The 20,411-nt window shown below is 38.5% G+C and overlaps 1 protein-coding gene across 1 annotated transcript; it reads left to right on the plus strand.

Annotated features, from left to right (window-relative positions):
- The first annotated feature begins 244 nt into the window (after positions 1-244).
- Positions 245-16,775, plus strand: RNF13 (ring finger protein 13). The gene is given in 6 exon segments (XM_029087307.1): positions 245-296; positions 1,893-1,983; positions 3,292-3,397; positions 4,629-4,722; positions 14,399-14,479; positions 16,307-16,775. Coding segments are annotated over 6 exon segments (789 nt in total). The 3' UTR covers positions 16,672-16,775.
- The last annotated feature ends 3,636 nt before the right edge of the window (positions 16,776-20,411 follow it).

The following is a 20,411-nucleotide window of genomic DNA, read 5'->3' on the forward strand; positions in this document are numbered from 1 at the left end:
GAAAAATAACATAATTACGTGAGTGTAAGACTAATTATAGGATTTAATTTTGAAAGGTGACACTTGTTTTATAAGTGCAAGTGATGTTGTGCTGATATTTATAACTTCCAGAAAGTGTACCTTGTCTTAGAGAGGACAGGCAGGTTACTGTATTTTGAAGCAGTAGTTCTTCTAATAAATATTTTATATGGCTTACAGGTTTTAAATGCACAGAGAGCTGGATACAAGGCAGCTATAGTTCACAATGTTGATTCTGATGACCTCATAAGCATGGGATCCAACGACAGTAAGTACAGGTATCACTTCTTCTCTCCTGTTTGAAAATCATTTCACCCACCGGAGTATAGAGTGGTAAAATCAGTATAAAGTGTTATGAGGAACTCTCACTTAAAAAACCCCAACAAACCATCACCATCAACAAAAAACTCTCCCCAAACAGAAATCCTGTGAAAAATAGTGTTGTTAATTAAATAGAAATATAGGAAAAGTAAAAAAACTCTGCTCTTTTGGAAGGAAATCAAACTTTAAAATACAACTTTTTAGTATTTGTTAATGGTTCCATTTTGTTGTGGCACTATTGTGTACATTTTTTCTGTTCCTTTGTTCAAATGGATTCTAATTTCATATGAATACATACTACATGTACAGATTTTCAGTTTTTCAGTTGGAAAAAGAATATTTAGAGAGCAGTGTGCCAATTTCTGATTGATTCCAATGGTAGCTGTTCCAATATTAAACCTTTCATGGAGTGAGTATGTCCAGAGTGTCTTGTGATCTAGTCAAAATGTTGGGTTTGTTTTATGGTATGTGTCTTTTGTCTGTAGTGCTGTTACGACTTTCTTTGTGGCATTTCTTTATTTTGTGCAGTTTTTGAGCCTGCTGAATATGGTACAAGGGCATAAATGAGAGCAAAAAAAGCCTTTCCAAGTGGAAACACCATTGAGTAAACTAGGAAATGAACTTTCAGCAAACCTAAATGGCAGCTGCGTAGCCCAGGGAAAAAAACCCATTATGTGACAGTGGTTTTAATGAATTCCCAAACCATGTGAATCTTATTTTCAGGTTTCACTGAGAAATCAAGATGGATAGCAAGTTCACAACAAATGCAGACTCGGGTAGCGTGAGGTGACATTAAGCCATGTATGCTTTTGCCTCAGGGAACCCGAATGCTTTGATACTGACTTGACTAAACTCAAGATACTTTAACCCTAAAATGTGAAGCATAAGTCAGAGGTGCAAATCAATATAAAGTGAAGCGAGGAGATGGTTTTCTAGAATATGGGATCTGTCTTTCAATAAGTTTTCATTGGTGCTGTATCTTTTGAGCTTAATATTGCCCTCACCAGAAAGCAGAGAAGGGGGAGACAGTTCCATCCAGTTTCTCGAGACTGAAATAAAGATGTGTAGATTTGTTCATTCTCTTCTTTATTCTTTTTGACCTTTTCTAGCTACAACTGTTTCCAGTGTGTTCATTATGTTTAGGGTGAAAAAGAGGGAAGAAAGATTAATTAAAATGTACAGTACTAGGTCACAAAATCATGAGTTGCCAGAAATTCTGGAAATCAATGGAGCTGTGTGACGTTATAAAGTCTCTGAGTAAGAATGATTCTCTGGTTAAACTTACTCTGATTATGCTCCCTTCAAATATTCCATTCAGAATTTTGATTTCTATACCTGCAGTAAAGTCCTCAGATATTTGGTAGGAAAAATAATACCACTTCTTATATGATGTAAAGATGTAGCATGCATGTGCATCAGTCTATGTGTCATTATGTTAAAATATGTCTTCACATTGTGATAGTCTCATAATGTTCAAGTCTTATGTCTTAAGAATGCCCACGGAGTGTCTGCATCATAGTAGTTTTATTTTCCTGCTCTTTTTTTTAATGCAGTTGAGATTTTAAAGAAGATTGACATTCCTTCTGTCTTTATTGGTGAGACGTCGGCTAATTCTCTTAAAGAAGAATTTACTTATGAAAAGGGGTAAGTTAACCTCACATGCAGCTGTGTTATTCCTTGAATTAAGTCATTGCCTCTTATTGATATTTATGGATTTGAAATAGGATGTTGTAGTGATAGAGGCTATAGGTATTCTGGGTGAAACCTTGTATCTGAGAGCAATGGACAGAAAACATTTTAAAAATTAGTATGAATTGCATTCCTGATATTTATCGAATGTTACTTCTTCATTTTCATATTGTATTAAACATATGAGTTTAGCTAGTGACCTAGGAACCACAGGTGTTTGTGAGAATATGCATATTTCAGATCTAAAGAAACGTCCTTTTTACAATGTACGTTGGTTCCCATTGAAGTCAGATGCTGATCTTCTAACAACAACAAAAAAAATTCCTTATTAATACTTCCAGAACAAGTCTGAGAGAATTTCCTATGCTAGGTGAATCCGCAGTATGCATTTAGGATGATTCTAACAGGATGCATAATACTTAGGTTTGCACTGCTTCTGTTCTGCTTTTAAGTTTAAAACTTTACAAAGAAAAGCAGTGTGAGAACAAGATGGTTAAAATACATACCTTGAATAGGATGGAAAAGGAGGTGTGTTTTGTATTAGTTTAATGATCTTGCTTCTTCAGGTGTCTCTGGTGTCCTTTCAGTAAATTAATCAGAAAAACTAGATTGTGTCATTCTTAAGTAGACACACTGCTGATGAAACAACTTGATAAATGAAGTGTGGCTCCACGTGAGTAGTGGTTATGGAACTACTAACGCTTTTATCCATCGTACCTTCTCAGGTGTTTCTGACTGCTTCTGCCAACAGAATAATAATGGGATTTTACTTCCTTAAATATCAATACATACTAGTGCCAGCATCTGTATCAGGTTCTTCAGGAAGATTTTCAGTTACTGTACTGTAATTTATTGACTCTCCAGAAGACAAAGGGTGCACCTTACCATGCTTCATGATTTGAAAGTAAACCTCCCATATAACCCAGAAGGCTTTAGTAAATCAGAATGAATTATTTCACAGTATCTTTTGATAGTTACGTTATATTTTTCTCATTCTGCTATCAAAGCAGTTGTGAGGCTGTTTTCCTGGTTGCTTTAGATTTATTTATGATTGAAGTGAGTTAGTAGTTTTAACTCAAAGAAACATTTTATCCTTTTATTTAATTGGCTTTACATTATGTGGATATCAGCTGAATTTTCTATGTTGCTGTGCACAGGTAGGTATTCCTTTAGTGTGTCTAGTGATAACTCTTTATTTTAATGGGTTTTTTTCAATGTATTTATTCTTTAATTCATTGTTCATTATCTTTTTTTCCCCCACAGTGGCCATGTTGTGTTAATCCCAGAGTTCAGTCTTCCTTTGGAGTACTACTTAATCCCTTTCTTAATAATAGTAGGGATCTGTCTTATTCTCATCGTCATATTTATGGTAAGTTCCTTCTTTTAATAATGTTTTTTCTTTCAAATAAATCATCATAGAGCTGTCACTTACTGAAGTTAAATAAAGGGACACAGTAAAGGAACAGCAAAAGCTTTGTGTACTTTACATAGCTGTACCATGCTTACTTGTAATCTTTCTTTTCTCAGTACAATAAGCAGGTGCACAATTTTGGCAAAGGGATATTGGGAGCCCTGAGGCTGTTCTGCCTGGCATATGATTACTTACTAAGAATTGTCCTCACTGCTACTCTTCCACTGCAGAAGTGCTTTCTTTTTTTGCCCCATAGAGAATGACCTGTCCTGTGCACTCATAACACTAAGTGTGTCCCACCTTACCAAACTTGTACTGCCTAATACAAGTTAGTCCCACTGTTTATTTTACCAAAACCAATGACAGTTTCAAACGGTCCTAATAATATCTGTCCATAATATACATACACTCATACTTAAAAAAAAAAAAATCTATTGTGAAATATAGCAATGCCTTTCAGGGATTCCTAAAATGAGAGATATTAATGCTGTTTATAATATTAATACTCTCTCAGTGGTTACCTTGTCCACAGTGTAGGTAGATGTAGAGCATCTCTGCAAATTTCAAAAGACTTGTTAGTGTATATTTGAAAAAGAATGTCATATCAGAGATGCTAGAATTGGAGACCGAACAGAAATAGCATTAGTGGCAGTTAAGAAAACTGAAACAATCTTTAGTATAGCTGAAGACAGCAAGTAGCTGTGGCCTAAAGTAACCCCTTTACTCCTCCCCAAACTGCATCTAGATACTATGAAAACAGTTCTGATGAACAGGGGAATAATCTTCTAAAAGAGCTATAATAATCTAAAACTGTAAGCAAAACCAGTCAAACATGATTAATTTTTTGCTCTGAAATGTGCCACCTGACTGTACATGGCCCTTGGTAGAGGATTGTAGCAATGGCCATTATTGTATATAGTGTGGACATAATTTTCTTTTTTTTCTTTCCTTTTCAAAAAAAGCCTGTATATTTTCAGTTTCAAGTGCTGTGATCATTGGGAACGTCCTTTAGGCTTGTTTAGCTTCATCCTTGAGTCCAGGCAAGGGAAGAGGTGATTCAGTTTGAGCTGGGGTTCCCTTTTGACTAACTTACTGTGAAGACTCGTAAATCAAAACTTTTATTGTTCTTTTATTGTTTTAACTTACTTGGTTGTCTTTTCATGGTTGTCTTACTTATGTCTGTTTCCAGATCACAAAATTTGTGCAAGACAGGCACAGAGCAAGAAGGAATCGGCTTAGGAAGGATCAGCTTAAGAAAATTCCTGTACATAAATTCAAGAAAGGCAAGTGGATCATTCTCTAACTAATTAGACCCTATTGTTTTTAACACCAAAAAACCTGTAAATTGAGGGGACTTTTAGTTTTGGGTATAATTTCGAGTAAACTTGAAATAGGTAGTAGAGTTTGGAGTGGAAGCACACAAAGTTTGTCTTGACCCCGTTCTTCACTGAAATAGAGGAGTTCTAACATTTATTTAATGCAAGCAGAGTAGACACTATATGCAGACTGTGGCTGGGAATTAAAATGTTGCTTAATATACCACAAAATCAGTACAGAAATTCCACAAAACTTCCCTGTTGCAATCTCAGAGTAGTTAGTCACCATGATGTGTTATTTCCATTATTTGTAACTCCCACCTGGAGTACTGTGTCTAGCTCTGGGGTGCTTGGTACAAGAAGGAGATCAATCTGCTGGAGCGGGTCCAGAGGAGGCCACAAAAAATTTCAGAGTGATGGAACACCTCTCCTGTGAGTAAAAGCTGAGTTGTGATCGTTGAGCCTGGAGAAGAGAAGATGCCAGGGAGACCACCTTACAGCCCTTCAGTACTTAAAAGGAGTCTTATAAGAAAGATGGGGACACCTTTTTAGTAGGGTGGGTTGTGATAGGACTAGAGCTAATAGTTTTAAACTAAATGCATGGAGATTCAGACTAGATAGAAGGAAAAAATTTTTTACAATGAGGGTGGTGAAACCCTGGCCCAGGTTGCCCAAAGAGGAGGTAGAAGCCACATCCCTGGAAACATTCAAGGTCAGGTTGGACGGGGCTCTGAGCAACCTGATCTGGTTGAAGATATCCCTGCTCACTGCAGGGCGTTGGACTAGATGGCCTTGAAGGGTCCCTTCAACCCAAACCATTCTATGGTTCTATTATTATTTGTTAGGAAACTAGTGGCATATAAGTTGCCTGACATTGTAGAGACCATTAAAAAAACTCCACTATCTTGTAAGTGTCACTTACCTGCTTTTCCAGAGGAGGTATCCTTTCATTCAACCACAATACTAAAGTGAGGGCAAGAGCAATACAAACTTAATGCCAAAATACTTGCTGTTGTGATTCTTTGTAGTGATTAATTTTATGCAAGATCTAGTGACAAGATGAGAAATAAAGCTGTAGTAAGTTACTTTATTCAGTGAAATAGAGGAGTGACCTTAAGTCTTTCTGTTTTGGTCTATTCCTTAAAAGTAGGAAAAAATCTGTCAAATTTGTTTTTTAAATGTGTTACCATTTTACCATCTGATTGTTTGTTCATACAAGCTATTGCAAGGTATAAGAAAAAAAGGTGGAAAGAAGAAAGGTGGAAAAAGTACTTAATTGAAAGGATTGATTACTACGTAACGTGTCAATAGAGAATGTATGTGCCGAGGCACAAAGACCTAGGGGTTGTGGGATGTGCCTGCATTCCAAGGATGGAGCCACTTACTGTTCTTCGCCAACATATCCCCAACATATGTGACAAATAATGAACTGTAAGAGTACTTATTTTAAGCAAATACATATTTTCAAGTATCATGTGTATTGAATTTTTGTGTACATAATCTTGATATGCAGATTGATATATATGATTGAGAAAACTGGGAAATAGATGTATCTCAGTGCCTTTAAAATATCTGCTCCGGAGTAAGTGCACTTCTGCAGTTTACTATGTATTTCTAAATTCATTTTTTCCCCTACAATGGGATTAGAACTGATCTAATTACTGTTCATTACTGACTCGTCTGCTTGACTGCACAGTGCAGTTATGGTCTATTAGAGAAAACAAGTCATAAGATCTACCAAAGTCTCGACAGTTTTATTTTTGCATTTTTTATTGTTCACTAGTACACACATATGTGTATGAGTAATTCTGTGTTTCTGAAAATAGTGTTTGTTTATTTATATGTGCCAAGTAGTTAGAAGATAATTTTGCTTACTAAAGGCTTTTCATACACGGGTTGTTTTGAAGCAAGATACTTTATTTTGCAGCAGTTTCCATACTTCCTTTTTCCCCCCCTGATTTTTGGTGGTTCTGAGCCAGCTTCTAAAACACAGGTCTGGCTATTTGAGGAAAAAATGTCTACAAAGTGTCCCTTTTAAAAATTAAATCCACAGAGGTAAAGCTGACTTGGAGAGTAGTCAAGGAGGCTCCAGGATTAACAGAGCAGTTGTACAGGTCTCGGTGCTGAGGAGGGCTGGCGTTTCTGGTCCTGGCTGCTGCATGGGCTGGCCTCCCATCCCCAAGCCATGACAAGAGCAAGAATCTGGGTAACAGCGTTAATTAGTTTGTGTGATGACCTGTTGGAGGAATGTCGCAGGTGGACCGCAGTTGATGGTTCCAGTGGGTGCAGGCAAAGTTGGGCCTCTGTTGCAAATTACTGTGCAATGGAAGATGGGGCTGTGAAGTTGGGTAAGGTGGGCTGGGATACGTGGCCTTGACAAGAGTCAGAGCAGTATCTCTGTGGCATTTAGCCAGTATGCGGTTGGATAGATCTGTAGCTTCTGTGTTTGAGAACGTTAGCGTTGGCCTTACTGAGAAACCTTTATCTGTATTTACCTGCCTAGAAATGGATGTGATGCTTTACCACCGTGTCTTTCTTTCTCAATGCGCTGTTGTTCGTTTGCCAGGGGATGCCTCAGTGAGGCAAGCCTGCTCAAGAACAGTCTGCTGTCATTTCTCAGGACTTTCTCATACATGTTGGATGACTAGTGGGGGGAAAAGGGCAGGTGTATTGTTTTAATTTTTTTCTTTTTTCCTCTGAGATATGGTGCCCTTGACAGGACTGACTGATGGTTAACATTCATTTCTGTGTTGACCATGATAATAATGTGCTGATTATAAATGATCCATAAACACGGTTTGACTAATAGAAACAGCAGAGAGACGTAATGTCATAGCAAAAGAGGAAGTAATTTTTTAAAAAAGCTAGATCTGAAACACTTCCCTGTGTTACATTAGACAAAAACTCATACTTCAGTGATGTAGGTCTGGCAGTGATGGACTCCATTTAATCTCTGTCTTTTCCTGCCTGCCTGGGAGGTTTTTTCTCTCTTCTACTTTCTGTTCATCTTCTCCCGTTTTGTATAGTAACTATCAGGAAAACTGTATTTATAAGTGGTTCTCATGTCCACTGTGCTTATTTTCTGAAATGCCAGATTACAGCAGTATTATTTTCCACTGGCGGTCATCGGCTTTGCCTTTATGCTGAATAATATATATTAACAAAAAAAGCATGAACCACATTTCACAGACTCTGTGCCACCACAGAAGCCCTTGGGATTTATGTTTTGGGAAACAGATGAGAATTTGATTTTAATAATGGATTTCTGTTATTTGGAGAATAGATCTATGAACTGGGAGGTCCTGAGTTGCAACTTCTACTCTTGATTTACTGCATGCCCAACAATTATAATCTGTCTGCTTTCCTTTCCATCCCTATAAAGCAGGATTGAGAATACTTAGTACTTCGTGGTGCTCTTATGGAAATTGAATACTTAATGTTGCAATGCTCTATGAATACTATTTTTTTTTTTTTTTTGCATTAATATTCCTTTTATTGCCTTTCTGGTTTAAAAAAAAATTGTAATGAAAACATTGTAATCCATGCATATGTACTGATCTCTGTAATTTACCTTTGCTGATAGTGAAGCACACTGCAGATGTGCGCCTTCACTTAGCTCTGCAGTCTTGCTGCCCTTTTTTCCCTATCAAACTCCTAGCTTTAGCAAACCTATAATTTAAACAATCTGCTATGTCTTTGTTAATTGTACCCATGCTGCTGGCTGTCTGGCTTATTTACTGCGATCTTTAATAATGCAGAAGTCAGGTAGTAGGTAACACGACCTTCCTGCATTACAGATCAGCCTGTTATTACAAAGACGTGAAGAGTTTTTAGCATCTGTCTTATGCCCACAAATAGAGAAATCCTTTTAATGATGTGAAGAACTCACTTTCTAAGGATATTTTATGTGCCTTGGTTTTTTATCTGCTATATAATTGAGTACTATTTAAGGTATTTTGTTGGTTTTGTACCTTTGGAAGGGAGGAAGGTTAGAAGTTCTTGTTCTGTTGTTTTGTTTTTTTTTCTTTTAAAGTGGAAGTGATTCAGTAGAAACTCCATCATGGCCATCATAAAATATGAGAAAACAAGTGTAACCAATATTTTGGTAAAATGAGCAGGCTCATTTTGCATTCCTTGGCTTATTTAGAGAGAAGAGTTTCCTTCTATTTACATCTGTAATAGATGACAAGTTTCAGTTTTGTGTGTAGTACTTTTGAAATACTGAAGTCCTTAAAAAAAAATAAAATTATCAGAATGGCAACACATGGCAGTCATGATCCTATAGAAGAGAGAGTCTAGATAAACAACACCAGGTGTTGTATGTATTTTTTAAAAAAAAAGCACCTTTAAAAAAGCCCAGAATAGAACTATTTCCATGAACATGCTTTATGCTGAAAATTTTTAAATCTACAGAATGTTAGTTGCTATAGACTTTAGAGAATTGTGTGCACAACAGTATGGGATTCTACAGTAAAATAATTCTCTGAACTACAAAAGTTAATCCTATATGACTTTGATTTTTTTTTTTTACATCACAGTCAATAATATTTTGACACTGGAATGACGCAAAAGGCACCCGCTAATAATGCAGCTAAACACAAATTCAGATGACTTAAACAGCCCTATTGTTAATGAGCTGGCTCAGTTCTTAGCTCACTTTTGTTAACATCTGAAAAAGAAGGCTTGCAAGAATCCTGAGTCTAGGCAGAGGAGTCCTTGCCTTCTGTTCTGGTAATGTGGAATATAAGCTGTGTCCTTATGTAAAAGCTGAAGCTACAGTTATTTCTGTATGAATGCTATTGGGCTACTACTGTAACTCCAGTTTGTTGTTGTTGGTTTTGGTTTTTTTATGAGAAAGTATTTAAACATGATCAAGAGTAATCCTGTGAGATAAAGATTGTTTACAGACTGAATGGGAAAAGCTGTTACACTGCATTTATTTGACAGACAATTTTCTGCATTTTGAAATTACAAATGCTTAAGATTATTTTTACATCTGTAAAGAAAGTTTATTTTTCTTGGTGAAGTATATTGTTACACAGTTAATGAAAAATCCTGGTCAAGTTGCTATTTAGAAATTTAAGTCTTGAATTTTTAACGTTTGTACTTTCTTTATTAGTGATCTTATTCTGAACACCTAAACAGAAAAATAGTACATCTTTGCCTCTTTTCTGTCACTGTACAACTTCTTTTTGCAAAATTTCCCTGAAAACTTGAGTTTCATGTAATACTTGAAATCTGAGCTGACAGTAGCGATTAATCTTTTGTGTCTCTACCTCTGAGTCACCAGTGTTATTTCTGTGAGCTTTCTGCCGCTTCCTTGAAAAGCTCAGCACCTTCGTTGCCAGTGCACAGCTTTTAATTTTCCCTCTGTGTTGTACTTGGTCTCTTTACATGTACTAAACAGACACAGAACACCCATGCTGGGTTGCATAAGAAAACAAAGTTTTTCTTTGAAAGCTGACTCTAAATACCTAATGTAGCTAATTTTGCCATCTGTAGAAAAACACTGGGTTTAGCAGCATGGTATCAAAACAAATCTTGACTTGAGTTCACAGAAATTCTCTCCTGCCATGTAGTTTCATTACAATAAAGGGAAAGCTCTGCTACTGTTTGAACTTCTGTGTTGGAAGGGCATCTCTTGAGTAAAGCAAAATCTGCCTGCTTCCTTCATTTGCAATCTTCTTGCTAATGTAGGGTAAACTCCTGACCCAAACGTGGGCCCGCTGCAGCTACACATTAGCAAAATCTGCCCTGTTATTTCCACCTTTTCCCCAAAACAACACTTTGAGAACTTGTGTATTGTATCAACTCTTTTGAACAAGCTTGGAGTATGAATTACGCCTCCGATTTGTCCCTAGTTGATCTCAGTCTCATGTATGTAATCTGGATAGTGCTTTGGGAGGTAATATGGGAATTGCTATGAAAAAACAAAATATCTAAATTTGTTCTAAGCAGCGTTGTCTCACAGGTTGTGTGTGTTATGTGCATGTTGAAAGGTGAACTAAGGATGCAAGAGATTCATGTTGTGGCTATTAACTCCAGCCCTAGCACGTGTCAGTCCTACACATTTAAAGCTGACATCTCCGATGTAAAACCTCAGGGTGATGTGTAGCAATGACGTTTTAGTGCAGCAGATGGTCTAGAAAAGACTTGATAGAAGTTTACTGGGAGAGGATTAAGGTGAAACTGCAGGGAACGGGAGGATCGAATAGTGAAGATGACTGATGAGGGAACACTTCTGGGGTAGATGGGGCTCGGGGTAGGTGGAATTTGGAAGGAACTGGAAGAGGTTGGAATGAGATGGGGAGTACAGCCCTGAGGGGCACTGGGAACAAGATAGGCCATCCAAGCTGCCTTTTTTTTTTTTTTTTTTTTTTACCTTGAGGTCACAAGATCACAGGGGCCTCTGTATACCTTTTCCCATTTGTATTTTGGTGTATGAGAGAGTGAACCTTCTCTGCACATAGCCTTTCTGATGGGATCTACATCTCCTTACTTCCCTAGCTCCTCTGCTGTATGGTAAAACTGAGGATCTTAGCTAGCCCTGAAGATGGTGAAAATGTAAACTGCTGAGCACTGGGAAATTGAGAAGCAGCTGTGAAGACAGTACAGGTTGGGAACAGGCAGACTCAGTGGGCTAGGACTGCCAAAATATGTAGAATGACATTGTTCTTTGGGGCCACCCCCGGGATATTGCAGGCTGTGTCTGGGGTGCTCATCCTTTGGGCAAGGTGGGCCATATGATCTTTTTCCTGAGGCACTATCATTGTTGTCTTTCCTTATCACAAAGTGTATAACCAGGATGCAGGCACCACACGTTGAGCAGATGACTCCCCTTATGATAGGGTGTACAAATGCTCATTGGATCATTTGACCCTGTAACTGTCCAGTCCCTCAACCCAACATGTGTTAGTCAAGTGATAGGAAAGGTTGCAATTCAGCCTGCTGGCACATGTGCTTCTAGCCATGTGACAGGGGGGGCTTAACAGGGGCAGAGGTGGAATGGGCCAGGTGAAAATTTTTTGCTGGTACACCACAGTTTGGGCAGGAGAGTGTGCAGCCTGAGCAAGCAGCTGCTTGTAAAGAGGTGGTGCGGTACTGGACAGCATTTAAGACAGTAAGATTCAGTTGCCTAAATAAAGTGCTAATGGCATAACAGGAGAAGAACCATCTGGAAATAGTGGGTAGCAGCATTGAATGTGTCTAGGTTGTTAAGAGGTGTATGAAAGAAGAGTGCACCAACTTTTGCAGATACAGCAGCTTTGTGCAAATGGCCAGAGCTTCTCCAGCCTTGACAGAGCTGAGCAGATACTCGACTTGGCTCATATCAAAGCAAGGGATCCAAACAGTGACAGGGACCCTTTCTCTGCTTAAGTCTCTCTCAGGGCTTGGTCAGGTAAGTATTCACAAGCCATATAATGAAATAAGGCTCCTTACGAAATGAAATGTAGCTACTTCTTTAAAGATGTACTTTGCACTACTCACCTTTAATAATATAGCCTAGGAATTGGCAGTCTTGGACAGGAATTGAGGGATCTAGGTTCAGTTTCCTCCATTGGCTTCTAGGATTCACATGTCCATTTCCATATCCTTCCAGATGCTCTTCTCTTAGGAACTTCCTGTGTCACACATCTAAAGCCTTGACCTAAAACTAGGATGTAGGCTTGGAGAAATGGGGAGGTTTGGCCCTTTACCAGGATTACCTTCCGAGGGTCCCAGAAGACTAGTTCAGAATATCACTGCTCCAATCGTCAAGTTTTCTTTTCACTTCCAACCTAATGTTTCCTGGTCAGATGATAGCTCTTTTCTGCTTCCTCTCCACTTCCTCTCCTCCCAGCTTCTCTCTCTTCTCTGTCCATAGTGTTGCCTCTCTGTTGTTTATAGAGAAAGCTGAATCCCTGTTCAGCCTTCAGATTATTAGATTAAAATTATCAGGCTTTTTTTTTCCTTCCCCCCCCCCCCCCCCTTTTTTTTTCTCTTGCTTGATAGTTTCTCTGTTGGTGTGATCATAATATTCTTTGTTTCAGTTTGGATTAATCTTTTGAGGTTATGAGTGGCCATGTTACGGACTCCTAAACAGTACTGAGTACTTCTGGAGAGACTACTCTTGATGCTGCCTACTGTTGCATTTTTCTTTTTCCCAGTTGTTTCACATTAGGAACACTGTAGTGACAGACCAACCAGTACACTCTGTTTCTTCTCAGTTGTTTATAACTGATGAAATCTCAGCTGAAAGTTCCCAAGGACATAATCCCTAAATGGATGCACTTGCATGTTATAGCACTGAAATTCATTCAGGTACCATTATTCCTGATTTACAGATTTTTCTGTGCTATCCCAGTTACCCTCTTGATGATGCCTACTTAATCGTGTCTTGTGTATGTGTAACTGATACGCTTCTTGGTTCTGTATCAATACTGTTCCAAAGCAATTTTATAAAAAGACAATACCAATAACTCTCATCCGGCCTAATAAATGTCTTCCAACACCACTAGTAGCAACTTCCATTTATTCAGCTCCCTCTACTAGTCCTCGCTAATCTTACTGACTAGGAGTGATCATTTCACACCCACAACATTACTGAGTGTTATACCAAAGTCCACGTAGATAAGATGTGCTATGTTAGAAATCGGTTTGCAAAGGCATTGTCTGCCTTTACTGTGACCAGGCTGTATTTGATCCTGTTTTCTCTTTATTTACATAGCTTATCATTCTTTAAGTGCCCTCATTTATGTTATGGGCCAGTCTGGAAAGGGCACTCTCTTCCCCTTCTGTTGAGCTTGTGTATACTTCACAGAAGAGAACCTGAGATTGAGAGGGGCAAGGAAAGCACCAAAAGGTTCAAGACTTTCTGTCCTTGCCTGGAGAGAGAGATGTCTTTGAATCCATATGCATTGAGGGACGCGGTTTAAATTAAATTTAGAGGGCCAGGGTCTTCCAGGAAATTGGAAACAACCATTTGGATTGATGAAAGGACCGTGTTGTAAAGCCCTCGATAAAAACGAAGCAGGAATAAGTTTACTTCTAAAAACTGTTTATATTTTGGTCATATAATGTACGTACATTTAATGTATGTATGTATATACAACAGCATACATAATGTCAATACTGTCAGTAATGTAGATCTTATTTGTGATGTTTGAATCACAAAATAATGTAAACTTTCTCCTGCGACCAGACTATAATTCCTGATTAGTGTCTTTGTTGCTATTTTTCTGTCTAATTTTGCTGTGACCAGACTATAATTCCTGATTATTATTCTACTTTTTTACCCATGTGTCTTTGTTGCTATTTTTCTGTCTAATTTTTCTCAATAACTTATTAATACGTGTAAAGTGAATCCTATATTTTAAATAATTTTATCTTACTTTTAATAGGAATGATAGAGTATTACAGAGGTAGCACTGTACACAGTTTAAAACATTTTTATTAAACTGAAGGGAAAGTGAATTAGCTATAGTCCTAATAAGGAGAGAAATAGAGCAGTCAGCTACAGAGCTTCAAAGAACCTGTCCCTTGCATGGACAGGGCAGAGTCACAGTTTCTTCAGCCTGTGAAACTAACCAAGAGAACCTGTGTGCATGTGTTTGAAAAGGTCTGTTGCAAATCTCTTAAACTGATTCTCAATTATATGCTGTAGGAGATGAATATGATGTATGTGCCATTTGTCTGGATGAATATGAGGATGGAGACAAGCTCAGAATCCTTCCATGTTCTCATGGTAAGTGGCTGTATTTTAGGTCTGGTATTTGTATTAAAACAGCTCTCAAACACCATGTCTAAAACCCACAGTGAATATGTTGATTGATTGGTTTATAAAATTTATTTTTGCTAACATGCAGGAGTGTATGTACAAATTGGGAAAAGAGCAAACTTTTTCTCTTTTTAAAAGCAAAAAATGGCTGCCATTCCTATTTGGCATTTTCCTTTAGTTGTACACACAAAAGAAAATCTGGGCTTGACGCTGTCCCCTAAGTGCCTGTATTTAATAGGGAAACACATTCCAGAGTTACTGTTTACATTAAAAAAAAATAAAAATCACTTTTTCCAAGACAATAAACCAGAAAATGTAATTCAGCTATCAAGTGACATAGAGCCATGGATAAGGGATATAGTCTGTCCTGTACCCTGAAGCCATACAGACCACTGCCTTGACTGCGCTTGGAAGTCAGTGTTGTCGGTGCAAAAATTAGTGGAATATTTTTAATGTGACAAGTTGTGCACTGTCTGAACAGTCTTTCTCAAAGACATCCCACTGCAAAAGGTCTCTCTAGTAGTCACATATGTATCTATCCACAAGAAAAGACTGCTCTTCACTGCATGCAAGTACAAGAGGTATTTTAAGAGTTTGTATCTAGAAATCTGGAAGAGGCCTGGGCCCAAGAGTGTCTCTAAATTTAATTTTTTTTTTTTTTTTTTTAATAAAAGCTGTGTAAAATCTATCCAGAAAGATAGGATTCATCCTTACTAGCTTGAGACCCTCTCTCTACCTCCCAGTCCATTAACTCTATTACAGCCATTTTGGCTGGGTGCAGCTTTACCCAGCTTTTTCTCCTTTAATTCCCGCTCTGACCAGGCACTGCAGCAGCAAATACTGCATCACTAAGAGATCTTAAAAAAGAGGCAACTGATGTTACAGCCTTAGATCCACCGTGAACGCAGCAGATGACAGACTAAGCTTTGTAGATCCTCAGTCATAAAAAACAATTTCAAAACGGGCTGACAAACAAAGAGTTCTCAGAAGAGAAAGAACAGATCCCTGTCATCTGTCATCCCTAACTCTGCAGCTAGGGACTGCAGAGTTAACTAAACCTGATCGCTGATACGAAAGATTGCTCACAAATTAAAAAACAAACAACCCCCCCCACCCCAGAAAAATCCAAACAAAAAAAACCCCATCAAAAAACCAGAAAACCGAACCAAAACCATCACTGTCAGTTGTCATGGAGAACATGCTATTGACATGCTTGAGCAGGTACTAAACACAACATGCTTGCCCCCGTACTCAGCTCTTTGCCAGGCAGAAGTCTCTGTTAATAAGCAGAGCTAAGTTTTCAATACCATAAGACAGACACTTTCAAACACCTTTTTTTTTTTTTTTTAATCAAGGCCAGTATAGTTGCAGTGCTAACTGGACCTAATTTAAAATCCACAAAACCACGCAGTAATTTTATTTAATAACAAAGTGCTTCGATACATCTTAGTGGAGGTTAGAGGCATTATGAGGATAACGATGGTGGGCCTGTCTGCTGTCCAGTGGGCATAATTCCTCAAGAACCTTTAGAAGTTTATTTTGTCCTCCACGTTGCAGGACTGCTCTCAGATTTATTCAGTAGAGGAAATAGGTATTTATTGCATATATCCATATGGCTGAGATCCTGATCTCTTTGGTACATAAAGACAGACAGTCTACATGCCAACAAACTTGTGACTAAAATTCTCTGTACGAGTTAAATTCTAAAATTCTCCTGTGTTACTAAACATAAATACAATTTTGCAGGTCCTTTCCGCTTAGGTAATGATGAATTTGTGTTTTGTTTTCTAACAGCTTATCACTGCAAGTGTGTGGACCCGTGGCTGACAAAAACAAAAAAAACATGTCCTGTGTGTAAGCAGAAAGTAGTCCCTTCTCAGGGGGACTCCGACTCTGAAACAGACAGTAGCCAAGAAGAGAATGAAGTGTCTGAAAATACTCCTTTGCTTAGACCATTAGCCTCAGTTAGCACTCAGTCGTTCGGGGCTTTGTCAGAATCTCATTCCCATCAGAACATGACCGAGTCCTCAGAATATGAGGAAGATGACAATGACAATGTTGATAGCAGTGATGCAGAAAATGGAGTGAACGAAGAAAGTGTAGTGGTTCAACTACAGCCCAATGATGAAAGGGAGTACAGAGTGGCAAATACTGTTTAAAACTACTAATGATGAGTAGTGTATGAACAAAAGCGTTCTTCAGGCTATACTTTACAAACCTTTACATAGGGAATACGTTTTAATCTTTAATCTATTTGGTTTCTTCAGTAGGAGCAGCAGTTCATGTAGTAGTACTATGGTTAAATCATTAGAGTTATTTTTGATTCAGGTATTCAGTCACATGTTCTGTCTTCTCAAAATGAACAGTTTAACTGGACTTCACAATGCTAATGAATAATGTTAATAGTTTATATCAATAGAGGTATCGCACAGACTCGAAATGTATCTTGTCAAAATGGGGTTATCTGGAAGTATTTTTTTCCATTTTGTAGCTACAACTGGGTCATACTGATAGCAATATTTATTACATGTATGGTATGTGTTACCCCTTAAGCCCAACAACAGATGTATTTGCATGTTTGTATAGAGCTTTCCTAAAAACTGTCAGTCACCACTACTGAATGAAAAATGTAGAACAGACCAATATTCTATATGCTGGTGTATCAGAACAAAGCAGAAGAAATTCCACTTTTATCTCAAAGCAGTGATTCCAAAGAATCCTTTGGAGTTTGCCACTGCAGCTGAGTTTAAAGCAGTTCCATTGAGCAATCCTAGGATGAGGAAACTCAGAATATATGTTTAGTTTTGAGCAATTCACAAGGTAAGAACCACCATAAACACACTAATTATCCCTACTGCTACTATAATGTAGTCTGGTTTCCAGTGATGATGGGGGAGCTGGGGGGGGAGAAGGGAGGGGGTGACCAAAACAGAGGATTTGTTCCACATAAAAAAATAATTTTAGGTAAGTATTCTATTGATCCTCAACTCTTATACCTCTTACTAAAAAGCATCTAATGCTGCGTTAGTCTGCTAAACTATGTATATAGAAAAATTGTTCTTTTCAAATACATGATTTGAAAACAAGTGCTTATAACTGTTTAACAGAACTCAGTACTTACCAGTGTATCATGAGAAAAGTAAATGCTATATAATACCTCTGTAACTATGTAGAAAGTAAAACCAATGTATAATCAAAATGCAGAGATTTTTTTACATGGCCTTGAATAAGGAAAGCTTGAAAGAATGTTAATAAACATATTTTCCACTTTAAGTATCAAAAGGAATTTACTGAACTTTTGCATTACTTACATTCATTGTGTGCTCTTCTACATCTATGACTGAGGTTGAAGTCTTTAAAGATCCAGAACATGCAACTGTGAACGTTAACCTACAGAGCGCTGTGCTGATCAGCGCTACATACGGGAGGACTCAGTTACGTAGAAAACCTTAATTTTTGTTCCCTTTTATTTTGAGAAGCTGGAATCAGTCTGTGTCTGTCCTTGTAGTTTGTATGGGGAGAGGGAAGGTGGACCCGAGTGCTCTTGGTATTTCCTGCCCATCTCCCAGCACCTTTAGAGCTGCAGGCTGTGAGCCCGTGTTCTGGAAGTCAGAAAACGCCAAATCCTGGACTGAGGTGATAACAGGTGAGGTGTTTCCATTTGTTATTGCTGACCAAATACGCGGTGCAGCCACACCCTCCCTGCTTCAGCCTGGCAAGGCAATCAGTTCTCCAGGACTGGCTCAGAGCAGAGAAAGTTTATTTTGCAGAGTGAGGCATGGTAAAAGGATAATAATGAAAGACTGATTCATGTTCACACCTCTGCCACCAGCAATCCATGGGGCTAAGGACAAACAGTGCATTACTCTGTTTTCACCATGTAAAGTTCCACTTCAGCTTGTGTGTGTCTAGGTAAGTCCAAATGTGAAAACTGATTTCTGAAAACTTACTAAACTGAAAGATGTTTCTTAAAATAGGTTCCTGCTGTTATGTTAGGAGTGCATGTGATTATTCACAGTTGTGTTTCAGACACCCCAAAACCTGGAGAGATCCAGAACTGTAACTTAAGTAAACTTTGTAACATGTAACTCTGGTTGTAGTATTTGCTGCAATGACAAAAGGTAAAATTACACTTTTTATCAGATTCTCGCCTGCTGCTCTCCATGCTATACAGAGAAAATTAGTGCAGCAAAAGATATTGTTTCCATCCCAAATTTACTGTACCTGTTTGTTGGGTTTTGTTTGTTTGTTTTTTTTTTTAAAAATCTGTTCCATTTTCTAAATTTCGTAATGGCATTAATGTAAATTTTTATTTCAGCGGCCTTGGTAGTGAACATTGTAGTAATACTCCCCCTGTCACACCTCTCTTGTGCCACAGATAGTTTACTTGTCACTTGCCATTGGCAGTGAGAATGAAAATGAAAATTAGAGAAGGAACAGCACTTCATTATTAGAAATACTTCAGAAGGTTAAGTATCTCTTAGCATTAAGCATCTGCTCAGCTTCCTTATGGTTGGGAACTGCTGCCTAAGAAAAGATGCAGTATTTCTAGAGCATATCCTCAGTCTGAGAGCTTTTTTTATCGAAGGGCAGGACTGTAAGCCACAGTGAAGGAGTTCGGGAGCTCTGCTGGAAGTTGAGGAGCCAGCAGGTATCGAAGGCAGCTGTATGCAAGTGAAGCTTCTAAAACCCGTGGGTTTTCAGATTAGCAAGAGGGTAAAAAAGGAATAAACCATGAGCACAAAGACCATGAAAACTACCTAGATCAGGCATCTTTGCTGCCACCATGCATTGTTTATCAATCCTTTTACTAAACCCAGAGTGGTAAAACTGGGAGGGGGGTACAACCCCGTGAACTCTGTGACTGTGAGAGTGGTTGGAGGGAGTTGCAGCGATGGGTGTAACGGGCTGGCAGGTGACTCCTGCCCATTGCAGGACAATAGTTGCACAGAACTTTAATTCAGCAGATAAAAGCAGTTACTCACAGGGAACTTTGTAAGGTCTGAGGCAAAGTGTTTCACTGTATCTCTTCTAATGACTTTTTGCAAGGAAAAAAATACTGATGCAAATTTCTGACCTAGGTCACAATTTGGTGTTCAGACCTTTAGTGTAGGAAAGTAACCCTTTGTATTTAAATTGTCTTAATCTGGAAATGGGAGTTAAATGTAAAACTTGTTACAGAGTCTCAATTATTCAAGAAAGGTTATTTTAGGTGGACCCCAGATAATGAGGCGCATGGACACCATTCTGCTGTGCAAATTCAACAAATACACTTGAAAAAGCAATTTGAGCTAAGGCCTAATTCTTACCAAGAAAAAGTACACAAGTGCCATAGAGATACTTGCTCAGGAGAGGGGAACTGATCAGAAAGGAACAATGTTGAAGAAGGGATGGGATGAAAACTCCTTGGTGTGCACTGCGCATGGCTGTTCCTGCCTGTGCAATGCTGACTTCCAGCCATGGCCTTATTCCAGAAAAGCTTGGGGGAGGGACACACCCCCCACCCCATTCAGTACCCTGCAGTCAGAGTGTGAGTGCAATTTTACATCGGGTTTAGACAAAGTCTAGGTACAGAACAAGACATGGATTCATACACGGAGAAGTTTATGAGGCAAGTAAGAGCTTTGCATCCTCTGTACTAGTTACTTCTAACTGTAAAGTTGCTTAGTGCTGGGGCTTGTTCTAGTCTGCTCTGACTTTAGCACTAAGAGCTGGAAGCTACAGTTCTCCTAATTTAAGAAGATCTACCCCAAAAACCACCTGGCCTTTGACTGAAGTTACAGCACCACACTCCTGTCTTACAAAACTTGGAACTCTAGTACGAGTGTAGTCAGCCACGCAACAAGGAAGGGCCTCAGAGGATTTCCATGGAGGGTAAAAAAATTAACAGCAGTCTGGT

The sequence above is a fragment of the Antrostomus carolinensis genome, unplaced genomic scaffold (assembly GCF_000700745.2).
Source record: "Antrostomus carolinensis isolate BGI_N321 unplaced genomic scaffold, ASM70074v2 scaffold17531, whole genome shotgun sequence".
Taxonomy (NCBI): Eukaryota; Metazoa; Chordata; class Aves; order Caprimulgiformes; family Caprimulgidae; genus Antrostomus; species Antrostomus carolinensis.